The sequence below is a fragment of the Mauremys reevesii genome, linkage group 16 (genome assembly GCF_016161935.1).
Source record: "Mauremys reevesii isolate NIE-2019 linkage group 16, ASM1616193v1, whole genome shotgun sequence".
Classification (NCBI taxonomy): Eukaryota; Metazoa; Chordata; order Testudines; family Geoemydidae; genus Mauremys; species Mauremys reevesii.
In genome coordinates this window covers 43716134-43744116 of record NC_052638.1, presented here as the reverse complement: position 1 = coordinate 43744116, position 27983 = coordinate 43716134, and the positions used below count along the sequence as shown (strand labels likewise).

General features: G+C 56.1%; 1 protein-coding gene across 3 annotated transcripts; it reads left to right on the top strand.

Moving 5' to 3' along the window:
• The first annotated feature begins 15 nt into the window (after nucleotides 1–15).
• On the top strand, nucleotides 16–27904 carry DHX38 (DEAH-box helicase 38). 3 transcript variants are annotated; one of them, XM_039502610.1, is made up of 27 exons: nucleotides 16–130; nucleotides 5396–5761; nucleotides 6483–6670; nucleotides 6821–6931; nucleotides 7387–7558; nucleotides 8596–8714; nucleotides 8848–8924; nucleotides 10156–10311; nucleotides 12058–12219; nucleotides 13515–13622; nucleotides 21912–22024; nucleotides 22110–22247; nucleotides 22547–22733; nucleotides 22816–23001; nucleotides 23414–23554; nucleotides 23695–23805; nucleotides 23927–24043; nucleotides 24229–24336; nucleotides 24450–24562; nucleotides 25007–25215; nucleotides 25325–25479; nucleotides 25584–25739; nucleotides 25831–25965; nucleotides 26049–26174; nucleotides 27030–27125; nucleotides 27359–27480; nucleotides 27649–27904. In XM_039502610.1, the coding sequence occupies exons 2-27, from the start codon at nucleotides 5439–5441 to the stop codon at nucleotides 27731–27733; spliced, it is 3714 nt and encodes a 1237-aa protein (XP_039358544.1). In that variant the 5' UTR covers nucleotides 16–130; nucleotides 5396–5438; the 3' UTR covers nucleotides 27734–27904. The 3 variants fall into 3 exon arrangements, with proteins under 3 accessions (XP_039358544.1, XP_039358543.1, XP_039358545.1); XM_039502609.1 differs by having other exon boundaries at nucleotides 125–262; XM_039502611.1 differs by lacking the exon at nucleotides 16–130 and adding an exon at nucleotides 1940–2047.
• The last annotated feature ends 79 nt before the right edge of the window (nucleotides 27905–27983 follow it).

The following is a 27983-nucleotide window of genomic DNA, read 5'->3' as shown; positions in this document are numbered from 1 at the left end:
TAGCCTGTATCACGTGTTAAAGGCAGCTTCCTCCCTTTGCCCCAGGCGGGCGGACCGGAAGTGCCCGGGCCCCTCTAGCCCCCGGCCTCGCTCTATGATGGGACGGAGACTCCCGGCCTGTCGCTCTATGGTGCGGGGCGGGGTAGAGCGGCTGCTGTCGCGGCGCATTGTGGGACGGGAATGGCGGCGCTCAGGGAGCGCTGAGGCGGCTGCAGAACGGGCGTCGAGGAGACGCGCGCGGCGGGGCTGGGGGGGCCGCGAGGTGAGAGGCCCGAGGGGGACCCGGCCCGGCCCGGGACCAGGCCGGGGGGGCTGTGACCGGTTCTCCGGGCACCACGGGCCGTGAGGCGCCTGGGGCGAGCGGGGCGGGGCGGGGTGTCAGCCGCCCGCTCGCTCCTTCCCTGCCGCAGCCCCGGCCTGGGGCCCCCCGGGGCCGAGCCCCGAGCCCGCCCCGCTGGGGAGCGCCCGGCACACAACAGACACAGGGTTAGGGGGAGAGGAGCGCGCGGGGGGACCGGGGAAAGCCGGAACCTGCGAGCTAGAGCCCCCCCCGCGACACCGCCCCCCCCGACCGACACCGCGCTCCCCCCTTCCCTACCGCCCCCGCGACACCGCCCCCTCCTTCCCTACCGCCCCCGCGACACCGCCCCCGACCGACACCGCGCTCCCCTTCCCTACCGCCCCGCGACACCGCCCCCTCCTTCCCTACCGCCCCCGCGACACCGCCCCCGACCGACACCGCGCTCCCCTTCCCTACCGCCCCCGCGACACCGCCCCCGACCGACACCGCGCTCCCTTCCCTACCGCCCCCGCGACACCGCCCCCTCCTTCCCTACCGCCCCCGCGACACCGCCCCCGACCGACACCGCGCTCCCCTTCCCTACCGCCCCCGCGACACGCCCCCTCCTTCCCTACCGCCCCGCGACACCGCCCCGACCGACACCGCGCTCCTTCCCTACCGCCCCCGCGACACCGCCTCCCGCGACACCGCCGACCGACACCGCCCCCGACCGACACCGCCTCGACCGACACCGCCGACCGACACCGCCGCGACACCGCCCGACCGACACCGCCTTCCTAACCGCTTCGCGACACCGCCCCGACCGACACCGCGCCCCCTTCCCTACCGCCCCGCGACACCGCCCCCGACCGACACCGCGCCCCTTCCCTAACCGCCCCGCGACACCGCCTCCTTCCCTACCGCCCGCGACACCGCCTCCTTCCCTACCGCCCCGCGACACCGCCTCCTTCCCTACCGCCCCGCGACACCGCCCGACCGACACCGCGCGCCCCTTCCCTACCGCCCCCGACCGACACCGCCCCGACCGACACCGCCCCGACCGACACCGCCCCTTCCCTACCGCCCCGCGACACCGCCTCTCCTTCCCTACCGCCCGCGACACCGCCCGCGACACCGCCTTCCTACCGCCCGCGACACCGCCTCCTTCCCTACCGCCCCGCGACACCGCCCGACCGACACCGCCTCCTTCCTACCGCCCCGCGACACCGACCGACACGCCCCCTCCTTCCCTACCGCCCCGCGACACGCCCGACCGACACCGCAGACCCTTCTTCCCTACCGCCCCGACCGACACCGCCTCTCCTTCCTACCGCGACACCGCCCCGACCGACACCGCACTCCTTCCTACGCTTCGCGACACCGCTCGACCGACACCGCCCCTCTCTTCCCTACCGCCCCGACCAACACCGCCTCCTTCCTTACCGCCCCGACCGACACCGGCCTCTCTTCCCTAACCGCCCCTGACACGCGCTCCCCCTTCCCTACCGCCCCGACCGACACCGCTCCCCCTTCCCTACCGGCCCCCCTCGACCGACACCGCGCTCCCCCCCCGACCGACACCGCGCTCCCCCCTCTTCCCTAACAGCTCCCGACCGACACCGCGCTCCCTCCCCCCTTCTCTAATAACCCCCAGAGAGTGGTTTGTGGCGGAGCTGGCTGCCCCATGAGAACTGGGATGCAATTTTCCATGGAACACTCCCGCAAGAAGAATGCCTCCAGAGAGCCGTTTCTTTATTCATAGACAGGGTGATCCTTTGTTACAATGTTGCTTTTTATCTTCAAGTGGTTTTGATGGTTTTCTGTTGTCTTTGATGGTTTCCCAGTGACTGATGTGGTATGGGGCAAGTCAGGGCAGCTGAACCTTGCAGTATGTCAGTGGGCCATGACTGAGACATAAGATTTCCCGGAGACTGTCTTTTACTCCAAGACCATAGGGTGAAGTTTTCAATATAGCTATATTATTCCTTAACTATTACACATAGATGCATGTCTTAGGCTATGTCTACACTACCACTTATGTCAGCAAAATTTATGTTGCTCAGGGGTGTGAATATGCCACCCCATGGGTGACCTAAATTATGCCAGCATAAGTGCTAGTATGCACAGCCGCTCCTTGGGGGTGGTTTAATTATGTCTACAGGAGAGCTGTGCCACAGTAAGCTCTCTAGTGTCAACAGCCTAAGTGATTGAGTATCAATAAATTAATACCGTGAAAGTGTGTATTTGGTGTATGCTGTGTTGTAGCTAGCTGTGTTGGTCCCAGGATAGGGGAGAGACAAGGAGGGTGAGGTAATATCTTTTATCAGACCAACCTTTGTTGGTGAGAAAGACAAGCTTTTGAGCTACATAGAGTGCTTCAGGTCTGGGAAGGGTACTCTGAGGCCTTGTAGTCGCAGCACCACTGCCTACACTGCCACTTTACAGTGCTGCAACTTTCTCTCTCAAGGGTGTGACACCCCGAGTACTGCAAGTTTCAGCACTGTAAAGTGGCAGTGTAGACAGTGGTGCTGCGACTACACAGCCACGTTATGTTACCGTGGCAGCGCTTGAACGTTGCTAGTAAAGACACACCCTGAGTGTACAGCTAGCATAAGTATCAGAGGGGTAGCCGTGTTAGTCTGGATCTGTAAAAGCAACAAAGAATCCTGTGGCACCTTATAGACTAACAGACGTTTTGCAGCATGAGCTTTTGTGGGTGAATACTCACTTCTTCGGATGCAAGAAGAAGTGGGTATTGCATGCTCATGCTCTTCCACTTGCATCCGAAGAAGTGGGTATTCACCCACGAAAGCTCATGCTGCAAAACGTCTGTTAGTCTATAAGGTGCCACAGGATTCTTTGTTGCTCTAGCATAAGTAGTTACAGTGTAAGAGACCATTCTAAGTGAAGTGGCCTGTTAACACCTTTGCAGTAACCCAGGAGCCCCCTCTTCTTGCCTTCAAACAGCCCCCAATCTCATGAAGCTCATCATCAGTAGGCTCCTCTCAGACACACCAACTAAGGCCTTGTCTAGACTTTACAGCACTGCAACTTTCTTGCTCAGGGGTGTGAAAAAACACACCCAATGAGCGCTGCAGGTTTCAGCACTGTAAAGTGGCAGTGTAGACAGTGCACCAGTGCTGGGAGCTGCTCCCCTCATGGAGGTGCTGCGACTACACAGCCGCTAGTGAAGACATACCCTCAGAGTGGCATCAGACCCTGCCACAACAACACATGCAAAACCTGCAGACATCAGTACCACTCACAACACCTTCCAAGAGCCATGGGCCTACACATGCTTATCATAACATGTGGGGTACCTCATCCAGTGCACCAAATGCCCCAAGAAAAACAATGTAGGTGAAGTAAGGCAATCACCATGCTCTCGAGTGAACTCACAGAAAAATGATAACACAAAACCAGCAATACCAATCATGGGAGAACACTTCACAAAACAATCACTCCATATCTTACCTCTCAGTCCTCATCCTCAAAGGAAATCTGCACAGTGCCTTCAAACGACGAGCCTGGGACTTAAATTCATAACTGCATGACATCAAAAATCAGGGTCTTAATATAAGATCCTGGATTTATGGCATATTACAACAGTCTGTAACCCGCTAACACTCCCCCCCGCCCCCTATTACTGCAAAGGTGTTAATGGGCCACGTCACCGTGAATGGTCTTTTACCACGTTAACTACTTATGTTAAACAATCTGTGACACTCTGAGCACCTTTCCGAGGCATGCAGAAGAGCTCTGTGGTTAGAAAGCTTCTCTCTCCACCAGCAGAAGTTGGTCCAGTAGAATATTGCCTCACCCACTTGTCTCTGTATTAGGTATAGTGAGTTTGTTAGGTCTGAAACAGAAGTTGCTTGTAAAGATCAGTGAAGCTTTTGCCTGTTTGCATCAATGGGCTGCTGTATCATGGGCCTGGGGGTCCCTCAGGGTGTAGCTTATACCCAGGAGAGCCCAGCCTGGGAGTGAGATGGGGGCCTGGGCTGGGCTTGTGGGCTCGACACTGAGCCAATAGCTTGGGCTGGGTAGAACAGCAAGGCTAGGGTGGCGGGCAGTGAGTGGGGCCAGCCGGGCCCCAGGAACCTCTTGTTCACTGGGGCCAGGTTGCTGTATGGGGAGATTTGTGCTGCACCCGGAGCAGGGGCAGGCAGAGGTTTTGAACGGAGTATGCCAAACAAGCACTGTTCTTTATCCCTCACAGTACAAGAGCGACATTGCATGTTTAAAACTGATAAAAAGGGAAATATGCTTTAGCCTATGTATAATTAGCTTCTGGAACGCATGGCCACAAGATATCACCAAGGGCAGTATTTCGGTAGCATTCAATAAAGGACTGGGCATCTGTATCATGAATGAGAATATCCAGTTTTGCATTAGGATAAAAAGAGGAGTACAATTCCCTCTCTTCTAGGGTATAAAGCACCTGTCTATGGTTTTTTTCTGATGGGCAAGTTATTCTATAACGACACACTCAATGTTTCGTGCACCTTTTCTCTGAAGCTGCTGGTGGCACAGGTCATGTCTGAGACAGGAGCCTGGACTAGAGGGGCCCCGGGTCCAGCCTAGTCTGGCCAGCCTTGTGTTCCTAAAGGGTTGCTTTGTACAGCGAATGTTTTAGGATGCCAGAAGGAGGTCAGTTTATCCAGACATTGAGCTTAGAAAGGATGTGCAGCAGGGTGGGGAAAGCTGATGGTTTTTTTCTAAGAATGTGGGAGGGGCCTTTTTTCTAGTAGTCAGAAGGGCATTTACCCGCGAGGTGGTTGGTCTGTTTCTGAGGTGAACTCTTGGGGGGTTTGGCTTTCGAAAGGAGAGCTGGCTCCGAGGTGTCAGCCTGACAGTGTAAACATTCCCAGTGTAGTGTCTTGGGGCTTTGAACTTCTTCAGCACTGATCCAGAAATGATTGATTCTTCTTCCCCTCAAGGGAAATTGGAACTCTGAGCTCCTCCCTCATGTCTCCTGGGGAAGTGAGAGGCTTGCTCTTTTGGGGGAAGAGCAGTGCAGGGGACCCCATGTATGCCCCTTCCTTCATTAGCCCAGCCCCATGAGTCTCAGCAACCTTGTCTCCTCATGCCAGTGCCTGATTGTCTTCCTTACAGAGAGCCCCAGGGAAGTGACTGCTTGGGCCACGAGATCCTAGCGATGGAGGATGTCCCTGAGGACACTTCGATGCACCGGCTGGAAGGAGCTGATCTGGAGACACAGGTTGGAGGCTTGATCATCAAGAAGAAAAGTGCCTGCAGCGAGCAGCATGTCTTCAAAGCTCCTGCCCCCCGCACCTCATTGCTGGGGTTGGACTTGCTGGCTGCACAGAAACGCAGGGAGCGAGAGGAGAAGGAAGACTCAGAGGACAAGAAGAAGTCCAAAGTCTCCTCCTACAAAGACTGGGAGGAGGCCAAAGATGACTTGGGAGGCTCTGAGGAGGAGGGGAGCGACAGGGCCAGCAGGAGCAGCCGGCAGGACAGGTGAAGGCCCTGGCACGAGGTGTGAGGGGAGTTTAGTGCCTCGCCCATCCCTTGGGTGGCTACCACGTCCTCCTTTTCAGGAAGGGGCTTGGAGTGAGCGCCTGAAGGCAGCAGCTGGGCTGATTCATGGAGCTAGTTTTTGTGCTGGATACAGGACACACAGGATGGAAACTGGGCCCCAAGCGCCTGGGGAGAGGAGACACAGGATTTCTCTGAGCTGGGAGCTGTTGCAGGGCTGAACTCTGATAGACAGAGTGAGGGCTCATGCATGCGGATGAGGTCTGGAGGCTTCCCCGAGTGAAGGGCCTTGGGTGGCGACAAGTCTGGTTGCCACATACATATCTCAGAGAAGGAGCCAGGTGTTCCTTGGGCAAGACCTTGTCAAAGCCCCCTTGCTTTTGGGGGTGGGAGTGTTTCCTCCTGGTTCTTGGTAGCATTTTGTCTCAGCTACTGAGGCTTGTGCTGTCCTCCTGGGGTCTGCTGAGGCCAGCTGGAGGGAGGCAGTTACCCTGTGGGTGGAGGGTAGGAACAGGCCTGCCAAGCTGGGAGCAAGGGGAGCTTGCAGGCAGGTTGCCATGTTCAGCTCCTTGGCACAGGTTCCAGTTGCACACTCCTTCCCAGGCTAGTACTGAATGAGGCCAGGCTCACGCGTGACGTGTGAGGGCTGCAGGCAGAGTCACAGCATGTTCCTGACCCTGCTGAACTGCCCTTTGCCCCTCAGGCATTACCGCTCTGCCCACGTGGAGACGCCATCCCACACTGGGGGGGTCAGCGAGGAGTTCTGGGAGCGCAACCGGCAGCGGGAGCGGGAACGGCGAGAGCACGGCGTCTACGCCTCCTCCAAGGAGGAGAAGGAGCACAAGCGGGGGCGCAATAGAGAGCGGGACCACGACCGCAAACGGGACCGAGGTAACTGTCCTGGAGACCTTCGTGATTGCTAACACAGGCGCTGGGACCCTGGCTTTGGCTGCTGCGAATCCCAGGGCATGGTCCTGAATCGGGTGTGGTGGGCTCTGGAGGCTCCCGCCCTGGATGTCTGACCTGGTACTCTGTTCGCAGAGGAGCGGGACAGGAGCCGTCATAGCAGCAGCCGGTCAGAGAAGGATGGCTCGTCAGAGAGGGGCAGCAGCAGGAGGGGCGAACCAGAGAGTCCCAGACACCGACCTAAGGGTAGGAGCAGCTGCCCTTCCTACAGTGCTCTTCCACAGGAGCTGGCGGGAGGCATGCACTCCTCTCGAGGGGCTCTGGATCCTTCACAAGGGGAGAGCTGAGTGAAAGTCCCTGGCTGAAGAGACCCATGACTAGTGAACTGCCTCATATCTACAGCCTTCCCTGGGAGTGGGACTGGGGTGTTAGGGAGCCCTGGGGTGATCTTTGAGCCTGCGCCTGTCCCCCGGGAGCAGGTCTGGGTGGCCGGTATGGGGGGCTATGGCAGCTATTCCCCTGGGGGAATGTCTCCTTAGACTATCTGGGTTGGCCCATAGAAAGCCCAGTATGAGTCTGTAAACATGTAAGTGTGCCCCCTTGCTCTGCTCCCTGTTGGACGGTCCCAGGCCTTGGCTGCAGCTGGGCAGGGACCTAGGTTGGCTCAGCATGAGGCATCAAACCCAGTTTCCTTTCCCCAGATGCAGCCACGCCATCTCGGTCGAGCTGGGAGGAAGAGGACAGCAGCTATGGCAGCTCACGGCGCTCGCAGTGGGAGTCGCCCTCCCCGACACCTTCCTATAGGGACTCCGAGCGCGACCGCAGCCATCGAGCATCCTCCGCTCGTGATGCAGACAGGAGGGACCGGGACAGGTAGTGGGATGGAGGGTCGGGGTCTAGCGGGCTGCTGAGGGGTAGCTGGAGGGGCCTGCACTCCCTGGTGATGCTGCCAGGGTGGCGGTCTAAGTTCCCTCTAAGCTCTGCGGCTGCGTGGCTGTGCAGCTGCCTATTAAGCCCCACGCAGGGGCTCAGGGCTGTGGTGGGGAGAGATGCCTCTCCCCAGCACCGACCTACCGCGGCGGGGAGAGGCGCCTCGCCCCGCGGGACCCCGCACCGACCTGCCGCGGCGGGGAGAGGCGCCTCTCCCCGCGGGACCCCGCACCGACCTGCCGGCGGGAGAGGCGCCTCTTCCCGCGGGACCCCGCACCGACCTGCCGCGGGGGGGCGTGGCGCCTCACCCCGCGGGACCCCGCACCGACCTGCCGCGGCGGGGAGAGGCGCCTCTCCCGGGACCCGCACCGACCTGCGCGGCGGAGAGGCGCCTCTCCGCGGGACCCGCACCGACCTGCGCGGCGGGAGGCGCCTCTCCCGCGGGACCCCGCACCGACCTGCCGCGGCGGGAGGCGCTCTCCGCGGGACCCCGCACCTCCTCGCTGGCCCCAGCGTGGACCATCCCCGGACTTGCCACAGCCGGAGGAGAGGAGCCCCTCCCCCAGCCCAGCCCCACCAGAGCTGCCATGGCCAGGGAGAGGTGCTTCTCCCCTGTCCCCGAGCTGCTGCAGTGAGAGAGGGCTGGGGGGAGTCCTCTCTCCACACCACAGCCCCGGGGCATCCTGCACCCCAACCCCCTCATCTCTGGCCCCACCCCAGAGCCCACACACCCCTGCACCCCAGCCCTGGCCCCCTCCCACACTCTGAACCCCTCGGCCCCACCCCCTCCACATGAATTTTGTTGTGTGTCTCACATCACTTCCATATTGGTGCACATAACAAAATTCATTCCGCACATGGACGTAAAAAATGAGAGGGGACACTGCAGTGCATGTGGCCGGTGAGCCGTAGGATGCAGCTTCCTTCCAGCGGACCCATGAGGCTGGTCAGTCATTCCTGTCCTGCTGCTGTCTTTGCAGGTCAGTGAAGAACAAGTACCCGGATGAGACACCGCTGCCCACCCCTTCCTACAAATACAATGAATGGGCTGATGACCGGAGGCACCTGGGGGCCACGCCACGGCTTTCCAGAGGCAAAGGTGAGGCAGAGGAGAGACCAGACTGCGTAGCCGCTCCTCCATCAGGGGCTGGCTTCCTCGTGGCCTCCTGGCTGAGAAGCAGGGGGCGAGGGCTGGTGAGGGCCTGCACTGACCAGGTTGTTCCTTTCTCCAGGGAGGCGTGAAGATGCAGAAGAGGGTATTTCCTTTGAGACGGAGGAGGAGCGGCAGCAGTGGGAGGATGACCAACGGGTAAGAGCCTCTTGGGCGCAGGGCCGTCCTTAGGCATATGCCGAATACGCAGCTGTGTAGGGCACCATGTAATTCAGGGCACCAGATTTTGTGGTGCCCTAGACAGCTGCATGCTGCGTATGCGGCGCTGGCTCCAGCGGCCAGCCCCAGCCCCCGGCCAGGCCCCCGCTCCGCCCCTGCCCTGCCCCCATTCGACCCCTTCCCCCAAGACCCCTCCCCTGCTCTGCCCTGCCCCACCTGTGGAAATGGCAGGAGGGGTCTTTTGGACCTTGACTTGTTGGGATGAGGCCTGAGCAGAGAGCACACAGCATGGGCCTGAGGCGCACCAAGGCAGGCAGAACTGCGTAGGGGTCTGTGGGGCCCCAGTGTGTCTGGGGGAGGAGGCTCAGCAGAGTGTGGGCGCTTGGTCTGGGGTTGCTGTATATGGATGCTGCGGTGATGGGGTAGGGTCCGTGTGTGTGTGTGTGTGGTGGAGGAGAGACCCATTAGGGGCTCAGGGATGGGATCCCTTCGGGGTTGGTTTGCTCAGTGCAGGATCCCTGTGTTGGGGGCTGGAGGGCGTGGTGGAGGGCTGGGTTGGAGGGTGAGGCTCAGTGTGGGATCCCATGGATGCAGGGGGTCCATTTGTGGAGATTGGACACTCAGGGCAGGTGTACACTAAGGGCGGGGGTCGAACTAGGGTACGCAAGTTCAGCTACGTGAATAGCGTAGCTGAATTCGAAGTACCCTAGTTCGAACTACTCACCCGTCCAGACGCCGCGGAATCGAAGTCCGCGGCTCCAAGGTCGACTCCGCCACCGCCGTTTGCAGTGGTGGAGTACCGGAGTCGACCGCGGCGCTTCCGGAGTTCGAACTATCATGTCCAGATTAGACGCGATAGTTCGAACTCCGAGAAGTCGAACTCACCGCGTCGACCCGGCTGGTAAGTGTAGACTAGCCCTCAGTTCCCAAAATGCTGTGTGGACACTTTTCTGGATCCTACTCTGAGCTGTTGGCTCCCCCAAGTGGTGAGACTGAGTATGACTGTGCTCCATTGCAGACAAAGCCCCCCAGCTAGTGTTAGCTTGGGCAGCCCCTCCTCCGAGCAGGTTCTGCATGTCAGGGCACTTCCCCTCGGGGACTGTGGTAGCAGGCTGAGTGTGCAGCCCTCCTGAGCTCTGTCTCTGGCCATTCTCACCCTGCCTTCCCCATCTCTCTCCTGCCCACCTCCATGCCTGCCCCCATCTCTCAGCAAGCCGACCGGGACTGGTACATGATGGATGAGGGTTACGACGAGTTCCACAACCCCTTGGCCTACTCGTCGGAGGAGTACGTGAAGAAGCGGGAGCAGCACTTGCACAAGCAGAAGCAGAAGCGCATCTCTGCACAGCGGAGGCAGATCAATGAGGTAAGATTGCAAAGTGGGGCCAGGCCACTCTGGATGTTCAGGGCACTTTCCATCTCAGGGATTCCCATATTACTGGGGGGTGGCGCGTGGGGACGACAGGTCCTGCAGACCAGGAGGGTGGAGGGTGTAGAAGGTGACTTTGGGATGGCCTAGCATGGGCGAGGGACATGAAAGAAGCTTCTGGTTTTGGGGAGCCATGCCCCATCGCTCTTGTGTCATCCCCACCTCCATCCCCGGTGCGGGGATGGACAGTGGGAGCCGTGGCCCTGCCCTGAGTCTGGGTGTCCCAGTGCTCCAGATGTACATAGTGTGGAGGGCCCTAGGTACTGTCACTTGGAGGCTGGGGTTAGAACTAGAGTGATGGGTCCCCTGCCCACTGCAAGCACACTCAACTCCTGAGGGAATTCTGTGGCAAAAAATTAAAAATTCTGTGCACAATATTTTAAAATTCTGCAAATTTTGTCAAAAAATAAATGTGGAGGCTCCAATAGGCAGTGGGGAGCACGAGCGACTGGCTGCACAGAGGTGGGAGATCACCTTGCAGCCCCCCCTTTGCCCCTCCAGGACAAGCACTCGGCAGTGAGGCTGCACTGAACCCTGACACTGCACAAGGGCAGGACCTGCCGCAGAGGTCTGTCCCTGCGGGAGGGTTGCAGGGTGATCTCTCACCTCCGTCATTTTTCTGTGGGGAAGCAAAGAAATCTGTGCGGGACATGAATTCTGCGCCTGCCCAGTGGTGCAGAATTCTCCCAGGAGTAACACCCGGATGCCGCCTCAGCACACTGGCTAGTGATGTATCCTGACTCCCTGCAACCTCCTGAGCTTTGGAGTGATCCAGAGATAGTATGCCTGTCATACAGCACCCAGTGATGAGGGCCTCCCCCCGGGGCATCAGTTCTACAGCCCAGCCTGCCTCCCTGGTAGCCAGGCTACCCCCCCCCCCCCAATGTAATGTTACCCCATCCTTGGCTCCCCCATCCCCATGGGGCCCCTGGTTGTCTCCTCTCCCTTGAGCTGTGCGCACTGACACCATTATCTCCCCCCTTAGTGATCTCTCGGCAGGGCAGGGCAGATGGAGTGCTGCTAATCTTCCCTTCCAATCAGCACGCCAGCTCCTCAGTCACTTCTGTGGATTGTCCTTTGAATGGGCTCAGCCTGCTGATATTTTCTGTTAATGTGGTGGCCAGATCTGAACACTACATTGCCAGTGCCATCTTCCTAGCCCTCCCTGAAGGGGGCGCTCCGCTCTCTGTTTGTGGGCCAGAGACCTCTGCATATGCAGCCCCAAAGGCACTCTTTGTAGATGGGTTGCGTTGCAGTCGGACCTGGCTTCCAGCCCACAACCCCCTTCCCTGGGAGTGTCTACTAGCGTTTCTCCCAGAGCAACTGGCCTGGCTGAGCCCATGTCCCCAGCTCACAGGGTACGCATTGCATCTGTCATCAGCCTTCTGAGAGGGCTAAAGTTCACTATGCCCAGACCGACCAATGGCTAGCCCTGCAGCCCCTCCACGTCACTGTCTTACTGTCATGGAGCTCCTCTGTGACCCTCTGACAGTAGGGTAGCCATAGAGTGCTCTTTGTGGGTGAGCATGGGGGGTGCCTTATTGTGCTTTGCTGCAGCTTAGATGTGAGGAATCTCTTCTCCACCTGTGAGTGTGGCAGGCTGATGAGGGAAGCTAGGGTATTGCGCCCTCCGCACAAGCTGGAGCGGGGCCTGTGACGCTGCTGCCTGTGGTTCTCCTTCAGGACAATGAGCGCTGGGAGACCAATCGCATGCTGACGAGCGGGGTGGTCCATCGGCTAGAGGTGGATGAGGACTTTGAGGAAGATAACGCAGCCAAAGTGCACCTCCTGGTGCACAACTTGGTGCCCCCATTCTTGGATGGGAGAATCGTCTTCACCAAGCAGGTAGGGGCTCTGCTGGGGGAGAGCCACTGGGCCACTGCAGGGAATTTCAGGCCTTGTCTACACTGCAAAGTTTTGTCGGCAAAAGTTATGCCTCTTTAAGTAAAACTGCTGTTGTATGTCCACTCTAGCTCCTTGTGTCAGCAGACCACATCCACACTAACAGCTCTTTCATGGACACAGACAGCAGTGCACTGCGGTAGCAATCCCACTGTGCAGCTGGCTGCAGGGTGCTTTGGGAAGGGTTTGCAATGCCTCATGCATTAGATCAGGGGTAGGCAACCTATGGCATGTGTGCCGAAGGCAGCATGCGAGCTGATTTTCAGTGGCACTCACATTGCCCGGGTCCTGGCCACCGGTCTGGGGGGCTCTGCATTTTAATTTAACTTTAAATGAAGCTTCTTAAACATTTTAAAAACCTTATTTACTTTACAAACAACAATAGTTTAGTTATATAGTATAGACTTCTAGAAACATTAAAATGTATTACTGGCACGCGAAACCTTAAATTAGAGTGAATAAATGAAGACTCGGCACAGCACTTCTGAAAGGTTGCCGACCCCTGCATTAGATACATCGTCACATGATGCAGGTTTCTCAATCCCATTCTTCCAGGGGCATCCTAGTAGATTGTCAGATGCTTTTTCAACTGAAGCATGTGGGGGAGGGAGAGGAGAGGAGAGTGGTGTGTCTGGGGCTGGGGGGAGACAGCAGGCTGACCAACCTATCCTGAGGCGGGGGAGGGGGTCAGCCCCCTCTGCTCGGCACAGGAGTCTCTCCTAAAGCAGCCAACTCTGCCTCCTCCAGCCTCCTCCGCTGAGCATCCTGAGCAGCTCTGTGAGCTCTCCATGCTGAGGAATCTCAAAGCTGCACAGCAGTCTGTACCCCCCCCAAGTGCAGCAGAACTGGAGCATTCCACGTTAATGATTTGCTTTTTGTTCCCCAAACAGCTGGGCTGTTGGATACTTCCCGGAGCTTTGAAAGGGGAAGGGTGGATGCCTGCAGGGCGGCAGAGCAGTCATTTTGGGATACTGGTGGAAGCCAGTTATGTTGACAAAACAAACAGCAGTGTCTATACTGATGCTTTGTCCCTTTAACTTTGAGCAAGAACGTTATGCCTCTCATTGTGGTTTTATTTTGTCGGCAAAAGAGCAGAGTTTAGCCACCAAAAGTAGCTTTGTGGTGTGTACGCCTCCCCTGTTTTGTTGGCAAAAGCTGCCTTTTGCCGACAAAACTTTGTAGTGTAGGCAAGGCCTCAGTTAGTGCTGATTTGGGACCTGACTCTCTTGCCCCTCCAGCCAGAGCCAGTCATCCCGGTCAAGGATGCCACTTCGGATTTGGCGATCATCGCCCGCAAAGGCAGCCAGCTGGTGCGCAAACACAGGGAACAGAAGGAACGCAAGAAGGTAGGCGCCAGGCATGGCTGCCATCTCCTGGGGGTGGGGTGATCTGTTTTACTCTGTGTCTAGGGGCCCCAGTCCTGCACAAACACAGAACCAAAAGAGGGTCCCTGCCCCAAAGAGCCGAATGCAAGACAAGCGATGGGCTGTAAACAGGCCAGTGGGGGAATCCAAGGAAACCATGAGACAGTGAAAAGCAACAGAGAGTCCTGTGGCACCTTATAGACTAACAGACGTATTGGAGCATGAGCTTTCGTGGGTGAATACTCACTTCGTCAGACGCAGTGCTGGTCTGCATGATAGGCTCTGCTCCCGGCACTCCAGCAGTCTAGCCACTGTCTAGTTATTTGTAGGCATCATGACAAAGGAAGGGGCAAGATTGCATTTGTCAAGGCCAGAGACACAATCAAGACACCCGACAAGGAGAGTCGGGCCGAGAGTTTCAGCTGTGTGGATGGATAAGAAGGGCTGTAGGTTAGAGATTTTATGCAAAGAGAACCTGCACCATTTAGACATAGCCCAGAGGTGAGGACCTGGAGAGAGGTACAAGTCGAAGATGACTCCCAGGTTACAGGCCTGAATGTCAGGCAGAATGGTAGTGTTGTTCACAGTGATCAAGAGAGAAGGCGGTGGTAGGAGCTCGGTTTTAGCCGTGTAGAGCTTGAGCTGATAGCTAGACACCCATGAGGAGATGTCGGCGAGACAGGCCCAGACTTTAGTTTGGACAGAAAGAGATGGGTCGGCGGTTGAGAGGTAGCTCTGTGAAACATCTGCATAGAGATGATACTTGATGCAAATGAGATTACCCAGAGAAGAGAGAAGGGGCCACAGAGCCTCGTGGAACCCCCATGGAAAGCTGGAGACAGAATGAGGAGAATTCTCTGAAGAACGTGCTGATGGAGCGGTTAGAGTGGTAGGGAAAGAACTAGGAGAGAACAGAGTCATGGAAGCCAGTTGAGGACAAGATTTCAAGAAGAGCATGGTGTCAGCAGCTGACAGGTCAAGGAGGATGAGGATGGAGTACTGGCTCTGAGCTTTGCCTAGGAAGAGGTCATTAGAGACTTTGCTGAGAGGGTTTCAGTGACGTGCAAAGGGCAGAAGCTGAGATGTAGAGGGTCTAGGATGGAATTGGAGGAGAGGAACTCCAGACAGTGATTGTAAACAGCATGGTCAATGAGCTTAGAGAGGAAAGGGAGATGAGGTGGTGGTTGGAGTTAAGGGACGTGGGGAAAAGGGTGGGTTTTTAAGATGTAAGCGACTACAGCATGCATGTGTTGTGAGGGGGAAGAGCCAGAGGAGAGCGAGAAGTTAAGCAGAAGAATAAGGGAGAGGCTGGAGAGTGGGTGCGAGGAAGATCAGGAGATGGCATGGGGTCAGTGGAATTAGAGAAGGAGAGCAGACGAGAAACCTCTGCGTCTGTGACCAGGGAGAAAGTGGTGAGAGCTGGTGGGGAGGAGTGGGAAGGGAAGGTTAGCTGAAGGGAGGGGAAGATCATATGTTATATTTTGCCAGTTTTTCTCTTGGAAAAAATTGGTCCCCCCAGAAGAGGGGGATGGAAGGAGGGTTTGAAGAGCAAGTCAGGTGGTGAAAAGGCGGCTGGCGTTGTGGGTGCGGGATTCAGTTCAGCTAGAGAAGTAGAGTTGTTCATCTAGGAAGATAGCAGAATGGAAGAAGGAGATTATGCATTTGTAATGGAGGGAATCAGCCCAGCCATGGAATTTCCACTCAAGACGCTCTGCAGCACGAGAGCCAGAATGGTGGAAGTGGCTGTTGTGGCTGATCCATTGCTAGGAGGTGGCAGGGTAGATCTTGTGACGAGAGAGGGACAAGAGAGTTGAGAAAGAAGGAGAATGAATCATGGAGACACTCAGCAGGGATGTCCATGGAGGAGAGGGCTGAGAGCAAACAAGAAGTCAGTGCTGATGGACTGGAAATCATGGAAAGACCGAGTAACAGTCTGAGGTGGGACTGATGGATGATGCTGAGAAGAGACCAGGTGAGGGTCAGAGACTTGGGACCTCAACAATCAGAGAGAGCAGTGCTTGTTGGAGACCAGATCAAGGGAATGACCCCTTTGATGAGGAGGAGAGTTGAACCAGGGTTGCAGGGCAAATGAAAAGGTGAAGGCTGGCTGGTGGGGACTCAGCCTCCTGTCGCTGGGTTCCTCCCCCAACCCCTGCAACGGAGGAGACCCGTGTCCACCGGAATTGCGTTAATAGATTCTAAAGGCAGAAGGGACCTCTATGACTTTAGTCTGATCTCCTGTATAACACCAGCTGTAGAACTTCCTTGAAAGGGTTCTCAAACTTCATTGCACCGCGACCCCTTTCTGACGACAAAAATTACTATGTGACCCCGGGAGGGGGAACTGAAGCCTGAGCCTGCCCTGGGCAGGGGGGCCAGAGCCAAAACCCAAGCCCCACCACCCCAGGTGTGTGTGTGTGGGGCAAAGCTGTAGCCCAAGGGCCTGTAACCCTGAGCCCCAGCCCTCAGGCTTGGGCTTCGGCCCCAGGCTGTGGGGCTTGGACTTGGGCTTTGGCCCTGGTGGGGTGCTTGGGCTTTGGCGCTGGGCCCCAGCATGGGGTCCTGACCCACAGTTTGAGAACTGCGGAACTAGAGCATAGCTTTTAGGAAAACATCCAATCTTAATTTAGGAATTGCCAGTGATGTAGAATTCACTACAGCCCTTGATAAATTGCTCCATTTTTTAACCCTCACTGGTAAAAATTTGTGTCTTACTTCGTCTGAATTTGTCTAGCTTCAACTTCCAACCATTGGATCATGTTAGACCTTTCTCTGCAAGATTGAAGAGCCTGTTAGCAAATATTTTTCCTCATGTGATCGTCACCTCTTTATACTTCTCTCTGTTAAGCTAGATTGAGCTCCTTGAGTCTATCACTGTAAGGCAGGTTTTCCAATCCTTTAATCAGTCTCATGGCTCTTCTCTGACCCCTCTCCAATTTATAAACACCCTTCATGAACTGTGGACACCAGAACTGGACACAGTATTTCAGTAATGGTCACAGAAGTGCCAAATACAGAAGTAATATAATCTCCCTTCTATCGAATATTCCCGTTCATACGTCCCAGGATCAAATTAACCCTTTTGGCCACAGCGTCACACTGGGAGCTCATCTTCAGCAGATTATCCACCATGACCCCAAGTCCTTTTCAGAGTCAGTGCAACAAGGATAGAGTCCCGCATCCTGTAAGTGTGTTCTGTGTTCCTGGGTGTATTGCCGTACATTGGGCGTATTGAAACACACTTTGTTTGCTGTGCCGTTTACCAAGCAGTCCAGAGTGCTCTGTATTAGTGACTTGTCCTCATCTGTGTGTTCTCTGCAAATGTTACCAGTGAGTTTGTTTTCTTCCAGGTCCTTGATTAAATATGTTAAATAGCGTAGGGCCAAGAACCAATCCCTAGGGGACCGCACGAGAAAGGCAACCACTCAGTGCTTCCCTGTTTACAGTTACATTTTGAGACCTGTCATTTAGCCAGTGTTGTGCCACGATGATTCTGTGTATTAGTTTTTTAATCAAAATGTTGTGTAGGACCCAGTCAAATGCCTTACAGAAGTCTAAGAATAATCTTTATTCTTTCTGTGGCCTCCTGCTGTGTAAGGTGTCCACCAGGTTCTGGCATTTATTTCAGCCTTGTGCTGCTCTGTTCAAGCTGAAATTATGGACTTGGTTCTTTTCTCCAGTGTTCTGTGTAATGTTTCTCTAGGTTGCTGTCTTTTTCTCCATATCATCACTTGTGGCGAAAGTCATGTTGGTGGCAGCCTTAAAGTGTGTCCTAAATATGTCCATCGTTGTCGTCTTAGCATATTTGATGCTTTAGACTGGTTCACTCTACTTAGAATTTCTGATGTTGCAAGCAATTCTTTCCAATGGTCTTTGAAGATCTTCTGCAGACATTTACTTTGGAATGAGATGATCTTAACAATTTCTGTTGTAGATTGCCATGACTCTGTTCCATAAAGGAGGACAGACATGATGTCAGTTTTAAAAATTCAGATTTTTATGTCAGTGCCAATCAGCTACTCTTCCAAATCTTTTTAGAGTTATGAAAGTTGTTGCTGCTTTTGATAGTCGCTGCTTGACAGCTAGCATGCGTCACCATCATTGCACATGTCACTCTTTGTCCACTCTGATGGTTACTTTTGGGACATTGATAGCTGTATACTTTGTCTTCCTCTTGTTGATGAACAAACCAACTTGTTTTGCTGTGTCTGCCAAAAGCTGGGTGGTGCTTTGTTTGTCCATAAAATTCTTCAGTTTCCTTCTGCGGTTACTTTCCTTATGACATAGTCAATGACCAGTGCAAACAGTAGTGAACATATGAACAGAAGAACGGCCATACTGGGTCAGACCAAAGGTCCCTCTAGCCCAGTATCCTGTCTTCCGGCAGTGGCCAGTGCCTGGTGCCTCTGAGGGAATGAACAGAACAGGTAATCATCAAGTGATCCATCCCCTGTCGCCCATCCTTTTATTTTGTTGTTTAGCCATGGTGACTCTTATTTGGTTCTCTTACTATGTTTTTTAATTTGGGGTATATATTTAAGTTGGGCCTCTATTACGGTGTCTTTAAAAAGTTTCCATGCAGCTTGCAAGGATTTCACTTTTGGTGCGATACCTTTTAATTTCTGTTTAACTAACCACCTCATTTTTGTGTAGTTCCCTTTTCTGAAATTAAATGCTATGATGTTGGGCTGCTGTGGTGTTTTCCCCACCACAGGGATGTTAAATTTAATTATATTGTGCTCACTATTACCAAGCAGTTCAGCTATATTCACCTCTTGGGCCAGATCCTGTGCTCCACTTAGGACTAAATCAAGAATTGCCTCTCCTCTTGTGGGTTCCAGGACTTGGTGCTCCAAGAGGCAGACATTTAAGGTGTCAAGAAACTATCTCTGCATCCCGTCCTGAGGTGATAAGTACCCAGTCAATATGGAGATAGTTGAAATCCCCCATTATTATTGAGTTTTTTATTTTCATAGCCTCTCTGATCTCCCCAAGCATTTCACAGTCACTAGCACCATCCTGGTCAGGTGGTCGGTAATATATCCCTACTGCTATAGTCTTATTATTCAAGCATGGAATTACTATCCATAGAGATTCTGTGGTACAGTCTGGTTCATTTAAGATTTTTACTTCATTTGAGTCTTCGCTTTCTTTCACATATAGTGCCACTCCCCCACCAGCACGACCTGTTCTGTCCTTCTGATATATTTTGTACCCTGGTATTACTATGTCCCATTGATTATCCTCATTCCACCACGTTTCAGTGATGCCTATTATTTCAATATCCTCATTTAATACGAGGCACTCTAGTTCACCCATCTTATTATTTAGTCTTCTAGCATTGGTATATAAGCACTTAAAAACTTGTCACTTTTTAGCTGTCTCCATTACGTGATGTAATTAAATGGGACTTTTTTTCATTTGACTGTTTCTCATCAGATCCTACCTGTATTTTACTATCTTCCATCCTCTCCTCCTTAGTAGGACATAGACAATCTCCATTAGTAGATCCTCCCCAGGGGATGTCTCTGTCCAAACCATGTGCTCCTCCGCACCTGTCGGCTTTCCCCCAGCCCTTAGTTTAAAAACTGTTCTACGACCTTTTTAATTTTAAGTGCCAGCAATCTGGTTCCATTTTGGTTTAGGTGGATCCCATCCTTCCTGTATAGGCTCCCCCTTTCCCAAAAGTTTCCCCAGTTCCTAATAAATCTAAACCCCTCCTCCTTACACCACGTGTTGAGACCTTGCAGTTCTGCCTGTCTAACTGGCCCTGCGTGTGGAACTTGAAGCATTTCAGAGAATGCTACCATGGAGGTCCTGGACTTCAATCTCTTACCTAGCAGGCTAAATTTGGCCTCCAGGACCTCTCTCCTATCCCTCCCTATAGTACTGGTACCTACATGTACCACGGCTCCTCCTCAGCACTACACAAGTCTATCTAGATGTCTCAAGTGGGGACATGGAACACCCTTACGTTATTCAGTTGTCACTGCAAATCATTGGCTGCTGATGTCAGCATCTCTGACAGCAAATTCTAATAATACATCAGCACCACAGTTTCCAACCAAACTTGTAATCTCATGTATTTGATATCAGGTTAGTTTGACAGGATCTATTTTCCACAAACCCAGGTTGATTGGCATTGATTGCATTCCTCTCCTTTAATTCTTTATTAATGGAGTCCTATATCAGCTTCTACGTTATCTTGCCCAGGATCAACGTCAAGCTGACAGGCCTATCTTTACCCGGGTCACCCTATTTCCCTTTTCTAAATATTGGCATGACAGACACTTTTTTCCAGTCTTATGGAACTTCCCCAGTGTTCCAAGAGCAGGAGCGCTGGCAGCCTTTTTGGCGCCCTAGGCAGTGGAAGGTCCCGCCCCCAAAATGGCACCTCCGATGGAGGCAGTGGAAGGTCCTGCCACCGAAATACCGCTAACGACCGTGGCGGCCGAACATCCGGCCGCCGCAGTCACCGCCCCGCAACTGTTAGTGCCCCAGGCGACTGCCTAGGTTGCCTAATGGGTTGCACCGGCCCTGTCCAAGAGTAACAGCCCTGCAGCTCCTTGACCAGCTCTTTTAAAACTCTGGAGCTGCTGATTGTAAAATGTCCTGACTATAATAGGTGCAGTTAAACATCTGCCTGTGTTACTAATGGAGTGAAAAGTGTTGCATCAGCATAGGATATGACTGGTGATATGACTACATCATCTGTTTTTTCCCTAAATACAGAACAGCAATATTTACTGAACTTGTCTACCTTTTCTGCATTGTTGACAAATCTACCTTTTCTATCCAGTAATGGACCGTGTTGTTGGGATCTTTTTTGTTCTTTTTTTACTTTAAAAGGCTTCCTTATTGTCCTTAACTCTGCTGGCCTTAGAATTCTCCTTGTGTCCTTTTGCTTCCCTTACCATTTTTCTATAGTTCCTACCTTATGATTTATATTCACAGAATCAGGATGGGATGGACCTCAAGAGGTCTTCTAGTCCAGTTCCCTGCACTCAAGGCAGGACTAAGTTGTTATGTAGACCATCCCTGACAGGTGTTTGTTTAACCAGCTCTTAAAAATCTCCAGTGACAGAGATTCCACAACCTCCCTGGGCAATTTATTCCAGTGCTTAACCATCCTGACAGGAAGTTTTTCCTAATGTCCAGCCTAAACCTCCCTTGCTGCAAGTTAAGCCCATTGCTGCTTGTCCTATCCTCCGAGGTTAAGAACAATTTTTATCTTTCTCCTCGTAACAACCTTTTATGTTCTTGAAAACTGTTATCATGTCCCCTGTCAGTCTTCTCTTTTCCAGACTAAACAAACCCGTTTTTTTCAGTGTTCCCTCATAGGTCATGTTTTCGAGACCTTTAATAATTTTTGTTGCTCTTCTCTGGACTTTCTCCAATTTGTCCACATCTTTCCTGAAATGTGGTGCCCAGAACTGGGCACAATATTCCAGTTGAGGCCTAATCAGCACGGAGTAGAGTGGAAGAATTATTTCTTGTGTCTTGATTACAACACTCCTGATAATACATCCCAGAAGGATGTTCGCATTTAGTTTTTTTGCAACAGTGTTACACTGTTGACTCATATGTAGCTTGTGATCCACTAAGACCCTAGATCCCTTTCAGCAGTACTCTGCAGTCATTTCCCATTTTGTATGTGTGCAACTGATTGTTCTTTCCTAAGTGGAGTCCTTTGCATTTGTCCTTATTGAATTTCATTCTGTGAACATCTTCTTTCTTCCACTTGTTTATATCTATCTATAAAAATGTATTTCCTTTTCATAGCTGCGTTCACTTTCCCTCTGAGCTAGGTTGTTTTTTAACCTGTGCGGCTTTCTCTTGATTGTGGCTTTTGGGGCCTCTAGAGTGAATTAGAGAGGATCCCATTGTTACTGTGTGTGCATGACGGAGATGATAAGGGTTTGAGTCAAGATCCAGTGGCTGGAAGATGAAGATGGACAGATTCAGTCTAGAAATAAGGCATGAATTTTTAGTAGAGAGAGGAATTAACTGTAGGAACAACTTACCAGGGGATATGGTGGATTCCTCAGCACTTGAAATCTTTAAATCAAGGTTGGTGTCTGCCTAAAACCAAATGTGCTGTAGCTCTGGGCTTGATGCTGCTGGAGTGATGGGTGAGGTTCCAGATTAGATGGTCACAATGGGCCCTTCTGGCCATCTTCGAATGTCCCATCTGGGATGTGTTTGGGCTCTTTGTTCCTCTGCTCTTGGCAGTGCTGGAGATGAGCTGGCACTTTGCTCTCTGCCTTTCAGGCTCAGCACAAGCACTGGGAGCTGGCTGGCACCAAACTGGGAGACATTATGGGCATCAAGAAAGAGGAGGAGCCAGACCAGACTCTGACAGAAGATGGCAAGGTGGATTACAGGTAGGTCTGCTTGGTGGGGTTCTGAGTCTGGCACTTGAGTGAGGTCCATGGAGTCACGCACTCAGGGGCTGCTGTGTCCCCCCAGGACAGAGCAGAAGTTTGCTGATCACATGAAGGAGAAGAGCGAGGCCAGCAGTGAGTTTGCTAAGAAGAAGTCGATTGTGGAGCAGAGGCAGTATCTGCCCATCTTTGCTGTGCAGCAGGAGCTGCTCACCATCATCAGGTACCGCTGCTAGCCCCTCCCTCCCGGGCAGCTTCTCCTAGGTAGAGAGGCGAAGCCAGATGGGCCGTCGGCTCCTGTACAGCTCCTGGATGGAGCCCAGTAACTTGTCTGACTGAAGCATCTTCCAAAGAGGCCTCCAACCTTGATCAGGAGATGGGGACCGTGCTGCTTTCCCCTGCTCCCCCTCAGGCAGGTCTCTGCACTGGGGGTCCCTCGGCTGCGGAGCAGGCTGCACAGCTTGTACGCTGGGGCAGGGACTGAAGCCTGCTGCTGAGAGACCTCTTTCGGCTCTTCCCTAGGGATAACAGCATTGTCATTGTGGTGGGGGAGACGGGGAGTGGCAAGACCACCCAGCTGACTCAGTACCTGCATGAGGACGGCTACACGGACTACGGCATGATCGGCTGCACCCAGCCCCGCAGGGTGGCTGCCATGTCGGTAGCCAAGCGGGTCAGCGAGGAGATGGGCGTGAGCCTGGGAGAAGAGGTGACTCTAGCAGGCCCCGGGGGAGCTGTGCTGGGTTGCTGGGGAGGTGTGCTGTGCGGGTGCTGAGCTCTCCGCTTTCCAGGTGGGCTATGCCATCCGCTTTGAGGACTGCACGTCAGAGAACACGGTCATCAAGTACATGACGGACGGGATCCTGCTGCGGGAGTCCCTGCGGGAGGCCGACCTGGACCATTACAGCGCCATCATCATGGACGAGGCGCACGAGCGCTCGCTCAACACGGACGTGCTCTTTGGCCTGCTGCGGGAGGTCAGTGCACCCGAGGGTGGGGCAGGGGCAGCAGAGGGCACAGGCCAGAGCCTGGCTGCTGGTAGCATGGATTGGATGCCCTGCTGGGACTTGGGGAGGGAAGGGTAGGGAGATGGAGGCTCTGGGACAGGGGCCTGAGACGTGCCCCTCGCAGAGGGGATGCAGTCAGTACAGTACCCCAGCCTCGCAGTGTCGTGGGGGGGAGGAGTGGCCTGGGCCCCGCCCCCCTGCTGCCCTCGCAGTGTGTGGGGGGGGAGGAGTGGCCTGGGCCCCGCCCCCCTGCTTCCCTTGCAGTGTGTGGGGGGGGGAGGAGTGGCCTGGGCCCCGCCCCCCTGCTGCCCTTGCAGAGTGTGGGGGGGGAGGAGTGGCCTGGGCCCCGCCCCCCTGTTGCCCTCGCAGTCTGTCTCTCCAGGTGGTGGCGCGGCGTGCGGACCTGAAGCTCATCGTCACCTCGGCCACCATGGACGCAGAGAAGTTTGCCTCCTTCTTTGGAAACGTTCCCATCTTCCACATTCCTGGCCGCACCTTCCCTGTCGATGTCCTGTTCAGCAAGGTGTCTGTGGGGGGCGGGGGGTCTGGGCAGGGCTGGCTGCATGGGGTGGAGGTGGAGGTGCTGTGTGATGGGTCCTGTGCGTGGGGGGGAGTCGGGCTGTGGGCAGCCAGGCCCCCCTCGAACTGCTCTCTGCCTTTCAGACCCCGCAGGAGGACTACGTGGAGGCTGCGGTGAAGCAGGCCCTGCAGGTGCATCTGTCTGGGGCCCCTGGAGACATCCTCATCTTCATGCCGGGCCAGGAAGACATTGAGGTGACCTCAGTGTGACCTTAGCACTAGCCCCCTCCCCGCGGCGGACCTGGCAGCACAACCAGCCTCCCCCCCCCCGGGCCCTTGTGCCTTTTCTTGCTTTCATTCCCCTCTCTGTCCCCAGGTGGCCTCGGAGCAGATCGTGGAGCATCTGGAGGAACTGGAAAAGGCCCCAGCTCTGGCTGTGCTGCCCATCTACTCTCAGCTGCCCTCTGACCTGCAGGCCAAGATCTTCCAGAAGGTAGCACGTGGCAGGGTCTCCTGGGGGAGGGGAGCAGCGGCTGCTGTGGGGGCACCTGATGTCTGACTGTGCAGAAGGTAAAAGCCAGGGCCCCACCGCTCCCCGCGGGCGCTGATCCTGGCACTCCTTGTCTGCATCCCTGGGGGGCACAGACCCTCAGGGCGCTGACACCTGGTGTGTTGCAGGCTCCGGACGGTGTCAGGAAATGCATTGTCGCCACCAACATTGCGGAGACCTCGCTGACGGTGGACGGCATCATGTTTGTCATTGACTCCGGCTACTGCAAGCTGAAGGTGAGGCGAGGGCCGGTGGCGGAGCCCTGCTCCCGAGAGCTGCTGCGTAGCCGCCCATTGGGCCCTGCCGGCATCCCCCACCCTGTCTCACTGCTCCTTGCCTGCCCCGCCAGGTCTTCAACCCCCGCATAGGGATGGACGCCCTGCAGATCTACCCCATCAGCCAAGCCAACGCCAACCAGAGGTCGGGTCGCGCTGGCCGGACGGGCCCAGGTCAGTGCTTCAGGTAGGCGCCTCGCTGCAGCATTAACCCCTTGGGTGCTGAGCTGTGGACACAGAAGCTGCTTCCCCTCAGTTGGCTTGACTCTAGCTGCTCCGTGGGAAGGGTCCTGGAGCTCAGGGGATCTGAACTGGGTGCACACCCCAAAGTGACCCAGCTTGGAGGGGGTGCTCCCATGTCAGGGGTCTCCCGAGTGCACCACGGAGAGCTGCCTCGGCCCCCTCGGCTGCAGCAATGGTGTCTCCTGTGCACCCAGCTTCTCCTGCACAGTTGCTGGGGGTGTGTGCAGGGTCTGCTCCCTGCCCCAAAGCAGGGCAAGCTGGAGCTGCAGCTCCTGCGCCCAGGATCCCTGCTCTAGAGAGCTCCCCGGCTCGCTGTGGCTGGGCAGGAGGCGGCTCTGAGGGGCTGGCTGGGGAGGAGGGAATGGCGCTCACGGCATTGGCTCCCCAGGCTCTACACCCAGAGCGCCTACAAGAATGAGCTGCTGACCACCACGGTGCCTGAGATCCAGCGCACCAACCTGGCCAACGTGGTGCTGCTGCTCAAGTCTCTGGGCGTGCAGGACCTGCTGCAGTTCCACTTCATGGACCCACCCCCTGAGGACAACATGCTGAACTCCATGTACCAGCTGTGGATCTTGGGAGCCATGGACAACACGGGTAAGGAGGGAGGGGAGCGCTGAGAGCTTCAGGGAGGGGGCTCGGGGGGGGGGGGAATAGGGGGTGCTGGGAGCTTGCCTTGCTACCGGCTCCTGTGTTTCTCTGGCAGGTGGCCTGACCTCAACGGGGCGCCTGATGGTAGAGTTCCCGCTGGACCCAGCGCTCTCTAAGATGCTCATTGTCTCCTGCGACATGGGCTGCAGCTCCGAGATCCTGCTCATTGTCTCCATGCTCTCTGTGCCCGCCATCTTCTACCGGCCCAAGGTGCGTGCTGCTGCCTCGCCTCTCCTCCTCTCCCCTCGTGTGTGGGCTGGGGGGGCCCATCCCTCCCCTCCAGTCCTAACCCTGCGCCCCCTGCTCCCACCTAGGGCCGGGAGGAAGAGAGCGACCAGGTGCGGGAGAAGTTTGCTGTTCCGGAGAGCGATCACCTGACTTACCTGAACGTTTATCTGCAGTGGAAAAACAGCAGCTACTCCATGCTGTGGTGTAACCAGCACTTCATCCATGCCAAGGCCATGAGGAAGGTGGGGCCATGCTGGGAGACCAGGGCCTGGGGGGGCAGAGGATGGGGCCTCCGAAGTGGGGCAGGCCTCTGACAGGCATGTGCTGTTGCAGGTGCGGGAGGTGCGGGCCCAGTTGAAGGACATCATGGTGCAGCAGCGCATGAGCCTGGCGTCCTGCGGTTCAGACTGGGACATCGTCAGGAAGTGCATCTGTGCCGCCTACTTCCACCAGGCTGCCAAGCTGAAGGTGAAGGGGGGGGCGTGCAGGGTGCGGGCCCAGGGAGGGGCAGGGTGCTGCCCGGGGCTGTGCTAACCCGGCTCTTTCCACAGGGCATCGGGGAGTATGTGAACATCCGCACCGGCATGCCCTGCCACCTGCACCCCACCAGCTCTCTCTTCGGCATGGGCTACACTCCAGACTACATCGTGTATCACGAGCTGGTCATGACCACCAAGGTGAGCGGGCCGTGCCCTCCCTGCTGGTGGGCGGATGTTCTCAGAGGGGGGGCTGGGGCCGTGCCCTCCCTGCTGGTGGGCGGATGTTCTCAGAGGGGGGGCTGGGGCCGTGCCCTCCCTGCTGGTGGGCGGATGTTCTCAGAGGGGTGTGTGGGGTTGGGCCGTGCCCTCCTGCTAGTGGGCGGATGTTCTCAGAGGGGGTTGGGGCCGTGCCCTCCTGCTGGTGGGCGGATGTTCTCAGAGGGGGTGTGTGTGTGTGGGGGGGGGGGGGGGGCTGGGGCCGTGTCCTCCCTGCTAGTGGGTGGGATGTTCTCAGAGGGTGTGTGTGTGGGGGGGGGGTTGGGGCCGTGCCCTCCCTGCTAGTGGGGGGGATGTTCTCAGAGGGGGTTGTGGCCGTGCCCCTGTTGGTGGGTGGATGTTCTCAGAGGTGTGTGTGTGTGGGGTGGGGCTGGGGCCGTGCCCTCCTGCTAGTGGGTGGGATGTTCTCAGAGGTGGGTGGGTGTGTGTGGGGGTTGGGGCCGTGCCCTCCTGCTGGTGGGCGGGATGTTCTCAGAGGGGTCTGTGGGGGCAGCGGGGCGGGTTGTGGCTGTGCCCTCCTGCTGGTAGGCGGATGTTCTCAGAGGGGTCTGGGCGGCGGGGCGGCTTGTGGCTGTGCCCTCCTGCTGGTGGCGGGATGTTCTCAGAGGAGTGTGTGTGTGTGTGGGGCTGTGCCCTCCCTGCTGGTGGGCGGGATGTTCTCGGGGGGGGGAGGGGGGGTTGGGGCCACAGGAGCTCTGTCCTCCATCGTGCTGGTTAGTGCTGGGCTGAGGGGGAGGTTGGACCCGTGCCCTGACCTGCCCGTGCCCTCCCCCCCAGGAGTACATGCAGTGCGTCACGTCCGTGGATGGAGAGTGGCTAGCGGAGCTGGGCCCCATGTTCTACAGCATCAAGCATGCAGGAAAGTCGCGCCAGGTAAGGGTGGGGGGGACTCCCCCTGGGGGCAGCCTCCACGGAGACTGGGCTTTGCCCACCGCTACGCTGGTGCTGCCTGCTCTGTGCCCGGCTACGCCCACACCCCGGCAGGCCTGGGGAGCTGCGCCGGGCACCCAGCTAGGCAGGACTGGACACAGGCTGCAGCCTGTGCCACGGGCCTCTCCCCTTCCCAGCCCCTGCACTCAGAGCTCTCGCCCTTGCTGCCGCTGCAGGAGAATCGCCGTCGGGCCAAGGAGGAGGTGTCTGCCATGGAGGAGGAGATGGCTCTGGCTGAGGAGCAGCTGCGAGCACGCCGGGAAGAGCAGGAGCGTCGCAACCCGCTGGGCAGCGTGAGGTGGGTGCTGGGCATGGGAGCAGGGGCTGCGGCACGGGGCTGCCTGTGGATTGTTCTCTCCTGTAGGCCACTGGGGTCCTAGTGAGTAGCGCCGGGGGGAGGGGGAGGAGCAGGTCAGGCACGGGGGCTTCCGGCCCCGTGGCTAATGGCCCTTGCTCTCCCTCGCAGGTCTTTGAAGATCTATACTCCGGGGCGAAAGGAGCAGGGGGAGCCCATGACGCCGCGCCGCACTCCTGCCCGCTTCGGCCTGTGAGCAGGCGCTTCCCTGTGCTGGCCTGGAGCTGATGGATTCCCTGCGGGGGGCTGTCCCCCGCTGTGTGTAAATGTGACTTGGGGGTGCTGGGGCCCCGCCCCACCCCGGCATCTGCACACACCTTGGCACTGTTTGCTACAGAGGAGAAATAATTTTATTTGTATAAATGTCGGTGGCCTCCAGCCCTTGCTTTGTCCTGTGCTGCGCTTGGCGGGGTCCTGCTGCCTTTCCTGGAGCTGGGCCCCCTGCA